The sequence below is a fragment of the Saccoglossus kowalevskii genome, chromosome 19, assembly GCF_978046115.1.
Source record: "Saccoglossus kowalevskii chromosome 19, keSacKowa6.1, whole genome shotgun sequence".
Classification (NCBI taxonomy): domain Eukaryota; kingdom Metazoa; phylum Hemichordata; class Enteropneusta; family Harrimaniidae; genus Saccoglossus; species Saccoglossus kowalevskii.
The window spans coordinates 5,677,145-5,694,241 of record NC_140659.1 but is presented as its reverse complement, the minus strand read 5'-3'; the positions used below and the strand labels follow the sequence as shown (position 1 = coordinate 5,694,241).

General features: G+C 32.9%; 2 protein-coding genes across 2 annotated transcripts in view; one reads left to right on the top strand and one right to left on the bottom strand.

Moving 5' to 3' along the window:
* LOC100369770 (phosphatidate cytidylyltransferase 2-like) overlaps positions 1 to 8,120 on the top strand; it is a 43,658-nt gene extending 35,538 nt beyond the window's left edge. Inside the window, exons 10-12 of the mRNA XM_006817078.3 lie at positions 733 to 867; positions 1,737 to 1,840; positions 3,425 to 8,120. Coding sequence (XP_006817141.1) covers positions 733 to 867; positions 1,737 to 1,840; positions 3,425 to 3,542 — 357 coding nt within the window. The 3' untranslated portion in view covers positions 3,543 to 8,120. The remainder of the gene's footprint in view (positions 1 to 732; positions 868 to 1,736; positions 1,841 to 3,424) is intronic.
* Positions 8,121 to 10,560: 2,440 nt separating this feature from the next.
* Positions 10,561 to 15,489, bottom strand: LOC102809087 (proline-rich transmembrane protein 1-like). The gene is made up of 4 exons (XM_006817080.3): positions 15,335 to 15,489; positions 15,168 to 15,208; positions 13,619 to 13,774; positions 10,561 to 12,859 (listed from the first exon to the last, which is right to left on the bottom strand). Exons 1-4 carry the CDS (start codon positions 15,345 to 15,347, stop codon positions 12,695 to 12,697), a joined length of 375 nt encoding a protein of 124 aa, XP_006817143.2. The 5' UTR covers positions 15,348 to 15,489; the 3' UTR covers positions 10,561 to 12,694.
* Between the last annotated feature and the right edge of the window lie 1,608 nt (positions 15,490 to 17,097).

The following is a 17,097-nucleotide window of genomic DNA, read 5'->3' as shown; positions in this document are numbered from 1 at the left end:
ATGTGTCAGTCTACACTGCTGCTGTATTTATGGTGAAATGTCTAATGGGGCAGTGTCTTGCGAGATATTACATGGTTCAGCAGAGCTCGTCTCAGATAATATTGTATATTCTATAAAAAGTATGTATCATGAGGTGATCATCTGTATAACAATAACAATAAGTTGTAAATGGTAAGCCCATGCCTTGCCCAAAGTTATGTTTACAAAAATGAATATACTGCTTTTCAAAGCAAAAATTTTAAAATCCAAGTTCTTGTTTAAAATTTGTTTTTATTATTATTCGAATAATGTACTGAATGAAACGTCATTCTTAAAATTACTGGTTGTCATGACATTTTTTCTGCTATAAATTTACTAAAAACTTTTCTCAGCTCAGGAACGTCAATTGGATAGGTCAGAAATATAAAAATAAATTGAAGTAAAACCAGCAGTAAATAAGCACTCTGGCTGTGATCATGCAAACAGTAATCATTAAAGCGTCACATGATTTGAAACCTTCTAAATTTACTCTATGCATGGTCTTGTCAGAGGCTGGAAATCCCCTATTGAATGCTGGGTAATTCAGCTGCAATCGTTACACATTGCTATGCCTTATACTGCAAACCGTGGAGGCTGGAAAGCCTCGCTCTGCTAAATTGTAGGTCAAAAGGACAACATTTTGTGAAAATCATTGTGGCGCTCTTGTGGAATGTGCACTATTACAATATTTTAATATATTTGTCTTTACTTTAGTTTGGAATACATCAAAGTACTATCTGGTTGTACCCGATTCAAATTCATGCCTTGGCATTGGCAACGTTTGCTTCGCTGGTCAGTCCATTTGGTGGATTCTTTGCAAGTGGATTCAAAAGAGCTTTCAAAATAAAAGTAAGTAATTTCAACATTCTAGATAGATAAACAAAGAAACCAAGACTCGACATAACAGTATGGTAATGGACTTATGGATACAATTCAATCACTTGTTAAGTTTCTGTCTCAGCTGAAAAATTAGATTTAAAACATGTATTATTATATAAGACATAACCACCTCATAGACGCTATTGCTTGTGTAATTATCATGGTATACTCGCTTCTGGTGGTTATTGCTATTATATTACATCAATTTCATTTTAAAGGTAATTCTGAGACACAGAAATAACTTTAAAGCACCAAACACCATATTCAAATGTGATACAGCATCTGAAACGTGGTAAAATGAAATTTGTTCTGGAACTATCGTACTGTTAATATAGAAACATCGCACCCTTATTTGGCGTAGTCAGGTTTAATTCTTGTAATTTTTCCTTAGCAAATGATGTTGGTATATGTAAAATCGTTTCAATCAATTAGCGCCATAATTTTTAGATTCACAATCTCGTCACTTAAGATGGCAATCAATATTTTTGGTGCTGTTTGCGTAAGTCTGAAAACTACCTGAGGGTCCAATGTTCCTTATTACGCACTATGTCCGTCATGCAAAATAATGTTTTTGTCAGTTTCAGTTGACAGTAGGAATTAACTTTATTGTGTGATATTCATGTTTGGGGCCTAATACTAAACTCAGAAAACAGTGTCAGGGTTTTAGAAAAACATGCATAAATTAAAACTACTTCTCATTGAGTACCGTAACAATCATGCATCTACACACATGACACACTGGTGAGATATAATATAGAATATTCATTGATTTAAGGGTTTAGGTAGCGAATGATAACTTAGAATTCATTCTGATTATTATTGCTGGATTCATTTTACAGGATTTTGGCGATGTATTACCTGGTCATGGTGGAATCATGGACAGATTTGACTGTCAGTATCTAATGGCTTCATTTCTTCATGTGTATTTAAGCAGTTTTATCAGGTAAGAGTAATGTCTTTTTAAAAACCTGCTGTATATAATGAGCGTTTTAGGTATTCCTATAAGATGCTTGTAGATAAACTTTTAGTGAGGATTGCATTACTTACGGGCACCGAAATGAACTGTACATGTACTGAGCAATGTAACTATGCAAAATTGTTTTGTAAAATTTATTCTATTAGGAGAAAACTAAATAATCTGTTGTTGCGCTGGACAATAACACTTCCACTAAAGGTCAACTTTTATGTTTCTTTTTATTATTCAAATTCCAAATTTAAATCTTTGTTGATTTTGTTGACCCTCCTACAACAACAACTCTAGGCAAAAGTGGTCCATGGTGCGAATATTGTGCCTTTAAATCAAAAAAATTCATAGTATTCAATCGGGTTGTAATAGGGTGTGAGACATTCCTTGGTTTGCGGTGATCACTAACTGTCTGACTTTGATCAAATAATGAAACATGTTTCTGATTCATAGATTTTTTTTATCAATCTTTGATACTTTTGCATATTGGAACCTAATAATCTGTTCATGGAGGTAAAAATAGAAGGAATCACCGCCAATCCAAGTACAATGGATCAAGGGATGGTCTGAGCTGTTTACTTACTGATAACACGTTCCATTATATATAAAAATTTAAAATTTTGTCTTGTACGCTTTGAAATCAGTATGAAATCTTCAAAATGTCAAAAACTCTCTGAAAAACTGAAAAGAAAAACTACACCATTGTCTCTGAGTGAGGGCTGTTCATTGCACATATTTATACTCCTCTGATTTGTTATTCAGTGGCTATGGAATATAATGCTAATACAAGTATGTGATTGCATCAAAGCAAACTGTGTAGACCATCCCGGACATGAAAGGATAATTTTAACAAAGGATGTCCAAAGATTAACTGGGCTTAAAACAAACACTAAGATCAATCTACAGGAGCACTAATAGATTATATTTATAATAAATAAAAAAAAAATCTATAGCGTAATTGGGAAAAATATTTCATGACCTCATTAAATAATCATGATTTAATTGAAATTGACAACTTTTTGGTCTAAAAAAGAATTTGAGGTTGGTACAATCTGTCACTATCAAGTATTAAAATTGCAAATTTACTTTGAAAATATGATGAATAATACAAAGTTGATATTGTTATCAAAATATATAAACTTACTGATATGTAATACTGTAAAATACTTTATTTTAGCTGGAATTAATTTTCGCTGAAAAGACCTTTTGGGTGTTTTGTATGGAATTTATTTTCACTGATTTTTGGCACATTGAATGTAAAATATAGGAAAAAAGGTATATTCTCTGGATTTTATTTTTACTGAATCATTCCTTCAGCGAAAATTGATTCCAAATAAAGTATTTTACAGTATTTGAACATTTGGGTGAATAGACTCCTGAAAGCCTCAACTGATAGCTACGGATTGACGATATCTTTTGCCTTGGAGTCATATGTTTATTATTCACAGTTGTGTTGTGCAATGTAAAAATGACCAGTCGTAACTATAAAGAACTGCAACTATATAGATAGAAGTTTGGAAAACATAATCAAAATAATCATTTCTCTTCTCATCTTTTTCTCAGGACAGCAAACCCCGCCAAATTACTGCAGCAGGTGTTGCAGCTGAATCCAGACCAACAATTGAATGTTTTCTTACAGTTTCAAGAACATCTCATCAAAAACGGTTTGCTGAAAGCCTGAACACTGGCAGATCGATTGAACTTGTCTTGTATCTGCCACCCCTCCAAGTATAATAAAGTGTCCCAAAGGAGGTGAAATAAGCCAGCCAGCAATAGACTGTGAGTTCAGGGATGGGGTCAAAACATTACAATACACTATTAAAAGATGTATTATTTAAAAATCACTGATTATATTCCAAAATTTAATTTAATTTGTTATTCACAAAGTTGTTTATAGGATGAATTTTACTATTATGTGCAGTATTCTTGTCATACATGATCTTTCAAATATATTTGTTTGTGTATTCATTAATCATGAAGTCATTTGCATGCGTCCAGGTTTGTTGGGTAAATATAAAATGAGACTACCTAGTAAATATATTACGGCAGTTTTGGATCACTGTGCAAATTAGATATAATTTTTTTTGTTTTGTTAAATGCCAAATTTCTCAATTATTGTTTGTGTATAAATCAGTGATTCTGTTGTCATGGTAATAAAAGTTTGGTTTATTCAGGTTTTCAGACCAATAAATAGTTTATAGACAACAATATTATAGTAAATTACTACAACTTTAAAACAAAATATCATAATTTGCCGAAGATGTCCACAAAACAGCATTATTTTGCTCTAATTCTCAAAAACTGGATATCAACAACTTTTTTTTTTACCTCAAAGTATTTAATAATATCTGTCCATTTCTGTATGCTACTATACAGTTGTTCTTTTGTTTTCACTATATTATGCACACTACCTGCTATATGCAGTTCAAAGCATGGCCTATTGCCACACTATTGTACATAATTGCGACTAAAAACATGTTCTATGACCAAGCATACACATAATTTTTACAATTGTTTGAATTCATAGCTTGCCTTCAAATGGCAGATCTCTAAAAACTGGCTGCTATCAATGTATATGAGTAGTTATGACAATAGTCATGAATGAAGTTCTGATCCTTATGTAATTATGTAAGCTGATGTAATTGAAGTGCGCCCTCACATGTTTTGTTTCAAAATAAAAATGAAACAGTAAATGGTATCAAAAGTCATATTTTTGATGGCTAGATATTTGGTGATTTAACTTTTCACCTCCAGACATTTTCACCCAAATTTTTCTGCACTTTCATCTTATATTTTTCAATATTTCTGGAAATGAACCCTAATATTTAAAAAAAAATTGGCTATTTTTGTTACAATCTTCAGAAGGAAAGTGCAGACTATAAACAAGCCTATTTTGTAAACTTGCGATGAAAAGAGGGAACTGGTGGTGAAAAAGCAAAGACTTACAATACTGTCTGAATTTGATCAACTTGAACTTGCACTGACTCATCTTCATTTCATTGCTGTTAGCAGAGATAACCAACCCTAGCTAAGCTTGGTATTTATTCTACTATGACAATCAAAATAAATATGGTAATCATATTTTTAATTTTTCATCATTTTCCATCCAATCAACTTTTATATTTTCATATAGCTAGCGATTTTCTCTTACATTTGTTGATTTCATGACATAATGTTTAATCATTATTATTAACTGTTATTTGCTAACAGTTATGACACTTCTTATCATCTGTTGACTGCATTGTTTTTGAGCCGAATACATCTATCGCAAGATGCATAGTTTTATTAGAAGAACTTTTTTATTTTTAATGTTAATCATAATTTTGTTACCATTCTTATATTTTTTTTTTTATTAAGTTCTAGTTGGTAATTAGTTCTAATTCGAATGAAGTCCTAAAACAGGCATTTATGTTTTAACCTCCACGTATGTGTGTGTTCACCTATACCTCAAAGATGACTGTACCGATCACATTCACACATGCATCTTGGGATACATGTGCACGCTCATTTGTTTCACTATCCAATACAAGATTGGTGAATGGCTGCTATTTTTGTGCAAAAAATTCATCAAAAACAAGCATTTTCGCCATTCCAGAACCGGATCATAGTCGTGTCTGAACTAATATTGCTCAGATTTGGTACATACATAGACATTATTAGACTTTGATCCAGATCATCTCTGACATGCCTTGACCAATTATGTCGCATATATTCATTTGACAATGCAATTCAAGATGGCCGAATAGTGGCCATTTTAATGTTAAAAGCTCATCAAATTCAAGCATTCCTGCCATTCTGGAACTGAATCTTGGTTGTTTATAGATGGATTTTGTTTACACTACAAACATCAGAAATTATGGGACCTTGATCCGTGTCCTTTTGTATTTCCAGCGCTATATATGACAATCCTTGACCGATGATGTTGAACCTTTATATATGCGTCATACATCATATTACAAATAGCATATCTATTCAATTTTTGTTCCAATTCAGTTTCGCAATTCTGCAATTCTCGATCTCTATCTCAGTCATGCATGGACAGATTTCATTCAAACTTTTTATGTACATTAAACATGGAAACTTAATGCACAAAATTTTGTTTTTCAGATGGGATTCAAAATGGCCGACTGGTGGTCATTTAGTTTTAATTCATTATCAAACTACATATATTTCTCAAAATTGATAAATTGGGATATTTAATGCAAATACTTGTGTTTTTTTTTGTAATTACAATCATCTAAACGTTCCTCATTTTAAGGTCTGTTAAAAACTCACGTAATGCCATTCATTTACTAACCCCAGTGTGCCAGTACTGTATGAACACTGTATTTTAGCGCATTTCAGCATTTAGCCAACAATCTGTTCATTCTGTAATGTATTCTGTTTCACATGAGCTTGAAGGTTATGGATACAAACACCCACAAACACTTTACCTATTCGTTGTGTCACTATATGTTCATTTGTCACTGAAAAAATGTTCTAATGATGATTGAAAGTATCTTTTTTTGTCTGTATTTCTTGCACTTAAATAATTTATCGCAGTTGAATGTAATTATCAAAGTCTTTTGTTGCATTTTTCCCTGAAACATGCACAAATCAATGATTTTTAAAATTTCAGAAATTAAGATGTAAATATCTAAAAAAAATTATTTATTGTTTAATATGTAGGATTATATCATCATCAGTATTAGGTTTGTGTTTTTGGTGTCTCCTAATGTGGGCTTTTATTGATTTAAATAATGTTTTTTTTTTAGTTTACAATATCCATTCACTCTTATTTCATAATTAACAGTGTTTTTTGTCAGGTATTTTAACAGCACTGGTGTACATTTGCATATTGACTTTCAGCCAATCACAAAAGACATAACTTGTGTTCTAGGGAAAGACTGAATTACTATTAAAAAAAAATATTTTTAGTAATACTTTATTAAAGGCTGCTCAGTAACAAACAAAAGCTATTTCATGTAGCCCTATACACTCCCCGCATCATAGTAAAGTTTTGATTTTATTATGGGTAGCCATTGATACCAATTTCAGAGTGCATCTTTAATAGCAAGTTGATGATATTCAAGTACAAATATTTTTTTTTGTCTGATAAAATTGATTAATGTGTCCAGCTTGAATTCACAATAAAATCTTCAATGAAAACTTTAGGCCATTGTTTATCGAAATGTGACTTGAAATTTTCTACCCACATAAAAGATCATTTGAACCCCCACCCCCAAACATGTAATAACTTTAAATTTTGGCAAACTACAATAAAGTGAGAACACCTTTAAATCCTAAATTTCTTAATATTAATTTTGTCTATAGTAATACTGAATGTTCGTGGAGCTGTAGAGTAATGGTTCTATTTCCCAAGTTCTTTATGAACTATGTACCTAAGGTTAAATTCAACTATTAACAATTAGTTTATTGGAAAAGGCAGTACGGGACAGACTATTCTGTCATAGGGTGGTACAGCTGGTTTTAATGATGTGTCTTAGTAAATATATATCAATAATGTGTTAAATTGTGGTTAAATTTGTTTCCATAAATTTTATTATCTGATTTTAAATGAGATGTAATTTTAACTTTCTTAATTGTGCAATGGGTTATAGCTTTATTAGAAATAGTGTAACATTCCCACAGAGTACATTTCACATAAGAACTTCCCATAGTGCGTCTGTACAAGCTTGCCATTATCTGCATAGTGACATTGAAGTTTTTTCACAATTTCTTGAAAATCGATGCATGTGTCATTTAAAAAAAAGATCTACAACCAACATTTTCTAAAACAAAAATTTTAAACTTGTTTCATATTAAGGGCTCATCTGCTGTGTTTTTAACCAACATAATAGACAGCTGAAATAACCTTTGTATCAAATGAATGAACATGTGGTGTGTAAGTAACATGGTGTATATAATAGCATGTATTTAGATAATGACAGTTTTTTTACAACACAAATTCATTTTCCAGATGTCTTGGTACATAAAAGTATGCATCACATGTACACCCTAGCGTTTCTCTCAATTTTTTTTTCATTTAATCCCATAAATGTTTTTTCGGCTCAATACAGTGATTCCAAAGTATGAAACAATTGGCAAAAAATGCAGCTGATGCCCCTTTAAGTGGCTTAGCGATGTCTAATTTGGCACTCTGTAGCTTTCAGTGAATAGAATGTTTTCCTAATCTTTACAAGCAATGTATGTATTTGTAATTGATAAACCTTGATGTAATATTTTGACTTAAAGAATAAAGTTATATAACCATGCTATAGACACTTGTAATATGTTATGTTATCACTGCTGTAATAAAAGATGACAGGCAGAGCTGTTCTTATGGATGATTGTCTGATGTTGCCATTGTCCCAGTGTCCAGTGTCAACTTTTTTAGCTCCACTGTCGACTTAGTCGAACGGAGCTTATCACATGAATGATTGACCGTCGGCGTCTGTGTCCGTGTCAACTTTTTAGCTCTGCTGTCAACTTTGTCGAGCAGAGCTTATCATTTACACTTATGAGTGATTGTCCGTCGTCGTCTGTGTCAATGTTTTACTTTTCCGACTTCTTCTTGAAAACTACAATCCTGAATGCTTTGACCACTCTCAGATTTGTTCATTTCATGATGATATCTTCAATTCTCTAATTTTGATGAATATTTTTGTCATTTTTGGTAAAAAGTGATATTTTCGACTTCTTCTTGAAAACCGCAAGTCCGATTGCTTTTATAATACATATATAGGTACTACATGTGGACCTCTTTCAGATTTGTTAATTTCGTGGTGGTATCATCAATTATCTAATTTTTATGATTACCGTATTTTTGTCATTTTTGGTGAAAAGTGATATTTTTGAATTCTTGTTGAAAACAGCAAGTCCCATTGCTTTGATACTATACATACATGTATTGTTCATTTTCTAATGATATCTTCTGTTCTTTAATTGAAATGTGCATTGCTAACAGCAGAGCTATCTCAGCCGACAGGCTGCTTGTTACTTTTTCGACTTCTTCTTGAAAATTACAAGCCTGAATGCTTTGATACTTAGTGTGTATGTACCTTGGGTAGACTTTAGATTTATTCATTTCATGATGATATGTTTAATTCTCTAATTTTGATGAATATTTTTAGTAAAAAGTGATACCGATATTTTCGACTACTTGTTAAAGTCTGATTGCTTCGATATTACATATATAGGTACTACATGTGGACTGCTTTCAGATTTGTTTATTTTGTGATGATACCTGTGGTGGACCTCCACTAGATTTGAATATTTCATGTCAATATCTTCAATTCTGTAATTTTTGTTATTCTTGTCCAAAAGTGCTATTTGACTTTGATAACTGTTTTATTGTATATATATAACATTCAGAGCTATTTCGACTGTCGGAGCACGCATTTATTTTTACATCTCACCATAAGCTAATGAAAATTAGTCTGTATTTTAGTTGAAATAACTCCAACAAATTTTATCCGATCATCTTCAAACTTGTGAGAGTAATCAGTCACAATAAAATGTCTCCATTTTTGCAGGGTATATAGATCAAAGTAAAACCCTATTCATAATAGAAAATACCCAGGATTTATCATTTTGCAATGAATTATATCTTTTGAGAAAGTTTTGCTTATAATTTATTGAAAGGCGGCCATTTTGTCAGTATTGGAGTGATATTACATTGATCACTACAGTGGAGTAGCTATACCATGTTTCAGACTGTAGATGGATAACATATATATATCTTGACGGAGTGCATACTTTTTGTTATCCTGAATTATTTCAAGTATCTGTATTTTACAATTGGTTAAAAAAATGTTTTTGTTTTTTTGTTGTTGTTTTTTACATAGTGTTCTATGGAACTGATATAAATACAGCAATTGTTTTATAATATTTGACCACAGTTGAGGGACCATGACTTTGTTTTTCACAACAGAATACTGTTTCATGTTACTAGTGATGATAAACATTGAACATTGTCATGAGATTTATACCAAACTTTCTCCAAAAATATAAGCTTGGCTACCAAGACTTCAGAAAATTAAAAAAAAATAGGAAAAAAAAAAATGGAAAAAGCATGAAATAATAGAATGATAAAACGAAATTAAAGAAGACGCATCAGGCTTTTAGAAGCTCTCTAAAACTGTTTGCCTCGTACGTAATGACATTTATTATTTTTTAAATCTGCTTTATACGCAGTCATGACAGTAGTGTCACTTTAAGGCAAGGTTAGTAGAACCTATTCTTGACATTACTATGGTCTCCATATGATCGCTCTCCAGATAACATGGTACCATTATTCCAAGAAGAAACTGTAGCAAAGAAAACCTATAACGTGTCTTCTTTTCGCCACTGAGGGCGTCATGACAGTTCTTACCCGTAATGTAGGATTTTGTGAAATGCCGTTGTTACCTATACAGGAATGGTCAGGACACGTAATTGAAGGAAACTTGATATCAAAAAAATATGCCATATGATAAGCAAATACTAGGTTTGTATAATGCAGTGATAGTAGGAATATAAAAAAAGAAATTTGTCTCTATTCATAAGACAGAAATAATCGTAGCCGGAAGCCGTGTTGTATTGTGGGATTAAGATCAAAAAGTATACTTCAGTAATACAGCTAACAAATTGCACACGCAAAGTATAAACTACTCATGCATCCTGATTTCCATTAGAAGAGCGCATTGGATTGTGGGAAAATCAATGTTTATCAACACAAATTTTCTTTACAGCAAGCACAGTTTACTTCAATGTCTGAATAATAAGTTCCATAACTTAATACAGAATCATACAACGTAAATACACAATACAAAAATGATTAGACAAATCGTGATGTATCCAACAATGATTTCAGGCGAAAGCTTTTATTTTAGCTATTATTAAAAAAACTCTAGAATGGTTCAAGACATCACAAGTATGCATACTTTTACCATGCTTATTCAATAGAGCACATCAGGCATGAAGCCCTGGAAAACTTCAACTATCTCAGTAGGAGAACACAATATCGATTTACTGGCGGGCTTAAAAGAAGAATTGAATGATCCAGAAACAAGACTTATGGAATGTATATATGGAATGGAAATAAGTAATAAAAAATAATGGTAACACTAAAAGAAGAACATAAATGAACTCAACAAAAATATAGATATAAAAGTCGATAAAATAAATAAAGTACTTAACAAAGTCGCCAAATTCCAATATCTAGGTTCTATGATAAACAAAGACGTGACAATGCAAGAATAGCTATTGCGATCAGACAATTGGCTAAATTAAACAAAATACGGAGCAGCAGAAATATTAAAGCAGAAAAAATAAACTCATGCAATCAGTCAAATCACCTTAGACTATTGCATTATATGCTTGCGTGACATTGGCTTACGTACTCAATTAGAAAAAAAATGTGTAGAAGCTTTTGAAATGAGATGCTTTACAAGAAAGAACATCGCACCAACGAATCTGGAATAGTGAACCACTCCTGATGGCAGCAAAGCAAAGAAAACTACAATGGTCACATTAGTAGGGGGTGAAAGAGGGCATAGCTGGTACAGGTTACAGGAAATAAAAACGGCATTTTACGTGTTTACAGGAAATAAAATGAAAGTTCCATTTACAGTAAAAATAGGTTTTTACACTTTACAGATAAAGCAAATTCCTAATTATATTTTACATTTTTATAATATATTTGATAACTTGCGTAAGAATTACGACATTTAATGTGGAAAATGCTTTATACGCCTACAAAAATAAGATTTTTGTACGAATTACGGACGAATAAAATAGTTGATTACGTTTTATACTTTGCCCATGTCTACGAATTTACGTTTCTTATTTATTTCAATTACATTATTACGAAAATAAAAAAAATGATTACAGCTAATGAAAATACCCCTCTTGGTAGGAGGAATGATATATTGGCGCTTACAACCATGCACGAGAGAGTAGATGGTAGCATAGGTAGAGGGAGACCAAGAGCAGAATGAAATAACGATATAGCGCACTGATAGCGAGACGGACGGGTAAGACGATGGCTGTGGTGTGACCTGACCTGACGTCACGTGGGAGAAGAAACACATGAATTACAATCCATAACACATTTAAAGGCATATGTGTTAAATGCACTGCTCCAAACAAAAGCACAAAATAGATTGGAAGCAGAATTCAGAAAGTGGCCTAAGAATTGAATCTGCTGAACCCGAGAGAGTCAAGCGACCGCCAAGGAAAATGTGATTATTGTACGTAGTCTGCAGAATCAATTACAACTGGAGGTCACTTTTGAGACCAAGCAAAAAGTGCTACATTTTGTATTATAAGTTTTATATTGTATTTACGTACTCGTAATGACGTGAATATTTTTATTAGTTTCTAAATAGATTCTTAAATGTAAGGTCGATTTTGAGAGATTCACAGTTTTTGTTTTAAGGTTACGTATTGTCATCATTAGTGCATATTTATTTAATCAGAGTTATTTTTAAAAAAAAAAAAAAACATCTACATACACTGCGGAGATTACAATAAGTTTTTCATCTCGTGAAAAATTACTGCAATTTGGGCATATAAACACATTTTTTTACATAAAATACAGTAAACAACTACCGAGTACATTACACACAACAACGACATATACACATATAGAAAGTGCGTGAGTATGCACGAACATTACTGCCATCACATACGAAATCAAACGTGTATAGTATATTTAACAATCCTTTAATTTCCTGGAGGCCGCGATAACAGGCGGGCGAATGAATATACAATTACTAATCAAGGTATACAATGTTATACCAATTGATATTACGTATATGATATGATAACAACCACCATCATAATAATGGCACAGTGTCTTCACGGCGACACTTAATTACCATACTGATTTTGGTTTGGTAACCCCCCCAGGAACAGAATGAGATTAACAACGATGATAACCATGCCAAACATAATTGCTGCCATATTCAATTTGACTGCAATCTTCGAACTTTTTTCAGCACGCGGTATGTCCCCTGCTGCCAGAGCTGATTGAACCTAATAACATTATCAAAATAATACAATGTGTTATTCAGTTTAAGTGAAAATAATATGAGTTTATTATAAGGATAACCTTATTATTATGCATCTTCTCCTCCCAAGGATACATTATGGAAATGCCGAAATCCTAATCGTTTAGAACGGATTTAGCAAACGTCTTTGTGTGAGAACCGGCCAAACCCAGGGGCTGCTATGTTTGATAGGATGCAAATACAATTATTTCCAGACAGCCCACATATGTCGCGTTTTATCTCACACAAAACGTTTTGTATTCACGTAATCCTATAGTTTATAGTAAAATATAACCGTATTTTTGACGACTCGTAAAATATTTTACTGTTGCCCAAAAGCGTAGGATTACTCGTGAGATTAGTATTTTGACTCGCGATACCAGGATCATTCGAAAATGTGACTGCCGTGTATCGCGAGAAGACGCAAGTATATTCATTTTTACATTAAGAGACTGGAATTAATAAGCTATGGGTAGTCGCAACGTGCTACGCCTTCCCAGGTAAGTACTGTTTTAATTCATTGGTCATTTTAGCCGTTAGTGGTGGCACATTCAATACAAATGTATCTAAAGGATTGCGAAGAGTGTTTTAACAAGGTATATGTTAATTATTATTCAGTGACTCGTTCTACAGATGAGCACCTAACAAAGGTTGTGTACAATTGGCGTGAAGTTACGACGAAGTTTTTTTAAATGACATAAAAGGCGTTATTCAATTACAAGAATACATAAAGCATGTCACTTACATCAAACGATTTCACAATAGCTACCAGTCCGAGTGGCCAGCAACAGAAGAGGCACGTTAGTACGGATAGACACATGTGGGGATTAGGAGGGGGTTCAGGAATACGTACGTGCCTAACAGTCGTGGCATGAATAACTTGACCACGTGGAGGCAAGACCTGACAAAAAATATATATATGTATCACACAATTTGTACTAAAAAGTTCTAAATAGCAAGCAAAAACACTTAACTTATAGAACAAACGCAATCCATTGTGGTGTGTTTCCATACTCGGTCAATGAACTGTTTATAGCACCATAGATCAACACACACATAATACTGTAAAATTGTTAATTATTCACTGGTTTTAATTTTGCTTATTTCGCTTACTTGAAAATGCGCTAAATTAAAACCCAGTGAATATGTATAATTGAGCATAGAACACATTATCCAAATGATAAAACCGTGAATTTAAAACCCATTTTACGGTAAATCATCAAGAAGTGTACATGCGTTATAAGTGAATACGTAGCAAAATAGAATGTTTCATCAATTTCACTTGAGAGTGAAATAAAATATATTTATACATGTAATACATCTAGAACCGGAAACGATATACATTCATGCCAAAAATTGTACCACTTGAACTGAACAATGTGGGCCCAAGAACTCTCACGTGGTTATACACTGGTAACCTGGTTATTGTATGGCGTGTATGGCAGCAACTGTGAATATGCAACAAATTTACTACAAATTAAGGTACGTGTATTCTCAAAAACATTCTGATTGGCCGAAACTCCCAAATGTGAGAGCCGCGGTTCAAAATAATCCTGTAGTATGTAATTGCATTCGTTCCTGTCTCTTTTTAATCCCAGATTTTTGAAATAATTGAGAACACTAACAAGTACCCCATTATTCACAATATTTGATATTTTAGCCTATATCTCCAACCTGCAATTTAGCATCATATTATCACTGCCATAGTAACCTATGGTAAAAGCACTATATCACTGACAAAATGACCACTATCCACTAAAATGTAACTTGGTGGCCCCAACTATTCTAAGACAATATCTAATATTGCCCGAAAGTACAATTTATTGGGAAATGTATAAATTCTGGTATAATTGTGGGCTTCTACCTTCATGGGATAAACTACGTCACCAACACTGAGTGCGCTCCAGGTCATTGAAGTTACGTTCACTTTTCTTTGTCTACGTTGAACAACGAAGCGCTATAGCGCATGACGGAAATAAAATTCTATAACCAAACGTGTTTGTGGATTATAAAATCTACCAAATAACCTTTTAGTGTGAAAAACACAAAGTAGAACTTTTTATATATACTTTTTTTGTTGCATAATTCATTCAAGTTTCGCAAAGCGACTACTAATATACTCAGTGAAGACTATTTCCTGGATTATTTTCTCTAAACGCCCTTTTTCTGTTTTCACTCAACTAACAGGACTTCATGCTTTCTAATAGCAAATCTTGAGCGAAAGAACTCCTCAAAGTATGGGTACATGTGTGAACACAAATGAAAAATAGGAATATATTAGCTGTCAACAATACCTGTTGCTGTTCAGGGAACGTAAGATGCGGAAGTGAGTCACCTTAAAAAAAAACAAAAAAAACAACATACAACATATTCTAAAAAACGTACATTTCTACATTCAATAACCTGATGACTGACGCATCTTAATAAAGCCAGTGGTCCAGGCATACAATAATTTACATACCTTTGTCAGACATCGTGGAAAAATATGTTCTGTGTGGGAGTGAAAGAATACGTCAGTTTTGCTGGACGTTTGGTGTTTTTACAACGTAATGAATACCTAACCTTAAGTAAAAATCTGCGTATAAGGAAGTAATAGATTCTTGGTTCCTGAATCAACAACTTACCCCATGCAATGTAAATTGAGAAGATCACCGCCCTCTTCTGTTAGGCTGACACGTTTGGATAGGTTTTGTTCTGGTAAGGTCGGTAGTGGTTAATAAGATAATGTTGCGTTTCTCTTGCCACAATTATGACGTCTAGGAAAAATGTCCAATGAGTCTAGTCTGATTTGCAAAATCCCAGTAGACCATTGCCACCGACCTGTCAATTATCTACTCAAAGCTATGTTACGTACGCGCTTTGCCACACAGTGCTGTAAAATAAACATTTTGCGATTTGGTCATAGTTACGTATTCAGAAAGAAACATTGATTTCTGAAACGAATCTAAATACGACAATACTTGCAGTATCACGAAATAAAACAAAATTCTTGCGTTGATGAAAATGCCTACAAGTATACAGTCATGCAATGTTAGTGTTACCATAGAGGTGTGAAAACAGAGACTTGTAAGTTGCATGCCACTTTTTTCTAAGATATATTGGCGATATTACTGAAATGTAATGAAAATGTGAGTCTCAGTGAATATCGTTTTGTGTAAATTTGTTCTACGTTAATATTGACCACAAAAATGTAATACATTGATTGAGTAAAATTAAATTAAATGAGATTGTTTCAACTTTGTAACGACTGACCTAAGATAACGTTTTAGTATTTGTCACTTACATACATCTTTCTCAAGACTTCAGAATACAATGACGTATAATTCATTGTCATACAATATATTTATCACCACTATATTGTTATTATTCGATCTCCAAACCTATTTACGACACAAAAAATTGATTATTTTGTTGAGGAATGATAAGAGAAAGTACAACAAAGGCGTTCCGTCAGCTGAGGTGTATCTAATATTTTGATAATTGCTAATAAAACATTCGCTTGACTAACATCATGGCCGTAGAATTCGGGTCGAATTGAAGGTTTTATTTCATTTTCTTCACGTGCATTATTGTGAGTTCTCGCAATTAGAATTCAGAGAAATCATGAAACATGTGTTTTGTATTTTTGGTTCGCATTGATTTCCATTTCTATGCTTAAATCCATAAAGAATATTACTAATTGGTGGGCCACACTCTACAGCTATGGAAACGCCACATTTTTCCCACACACTTTGAGTAGCGTTTGTCAATAACACTGTGTTGTCTTCGCTTATAAAATGATTATATTTTATGTTACCGTGCCTACCTTCAAATGAATCCAGCAGAGAGGAATGGATAGCATATATTTATAAGATTCTACGTGAATCAACGAGAGGTTGGACATTTACCCAGTATCAAGAACTAGAAGCAAAATACTAGCATCAAATATTGACTTCATAAAACTATGATTATCTCTTACAAGATTATAATTTATGTATACAATATCATATCTTATCATAATTTCAGATCGCATAAAGTTCAATTCATACAGCGTCAAGTTTCAGTTACTTGTCTGCGAAGCACCCCATGGGATCTCATCTGAGATGGTGTTTTGTTAATCACTTGTACTTGGAATGGAGTTAACTATCAACAACTCTTTCTGGACAACCTACTAATTTGAATAATTTCGTCTTAGAGTTTAGATGTTTCGAAAGTGAAATCATGTCTTTATTTTTGATTGCAGAA

Bases quoted from the DNA above. Each gene is read 5' to 3' on its own strand.
- LOC102809087 (XM_006817080.3), bottom strand. The intron at 13,775-15,167 runs GTATTGTTGACA...ATTTTTTGTCAG, and splicing joins CGTTCCCTGAACAGCAACAG to GTCTTGCCTCCACGTGGTCA. The intron at 12,860-13,618 runs GTAAGTGACATG...TAATGTTATTAG, and splicing joins CTATTGTGAAATCGTTTGAT to GTTCAATCAGCTCTGGCAGC.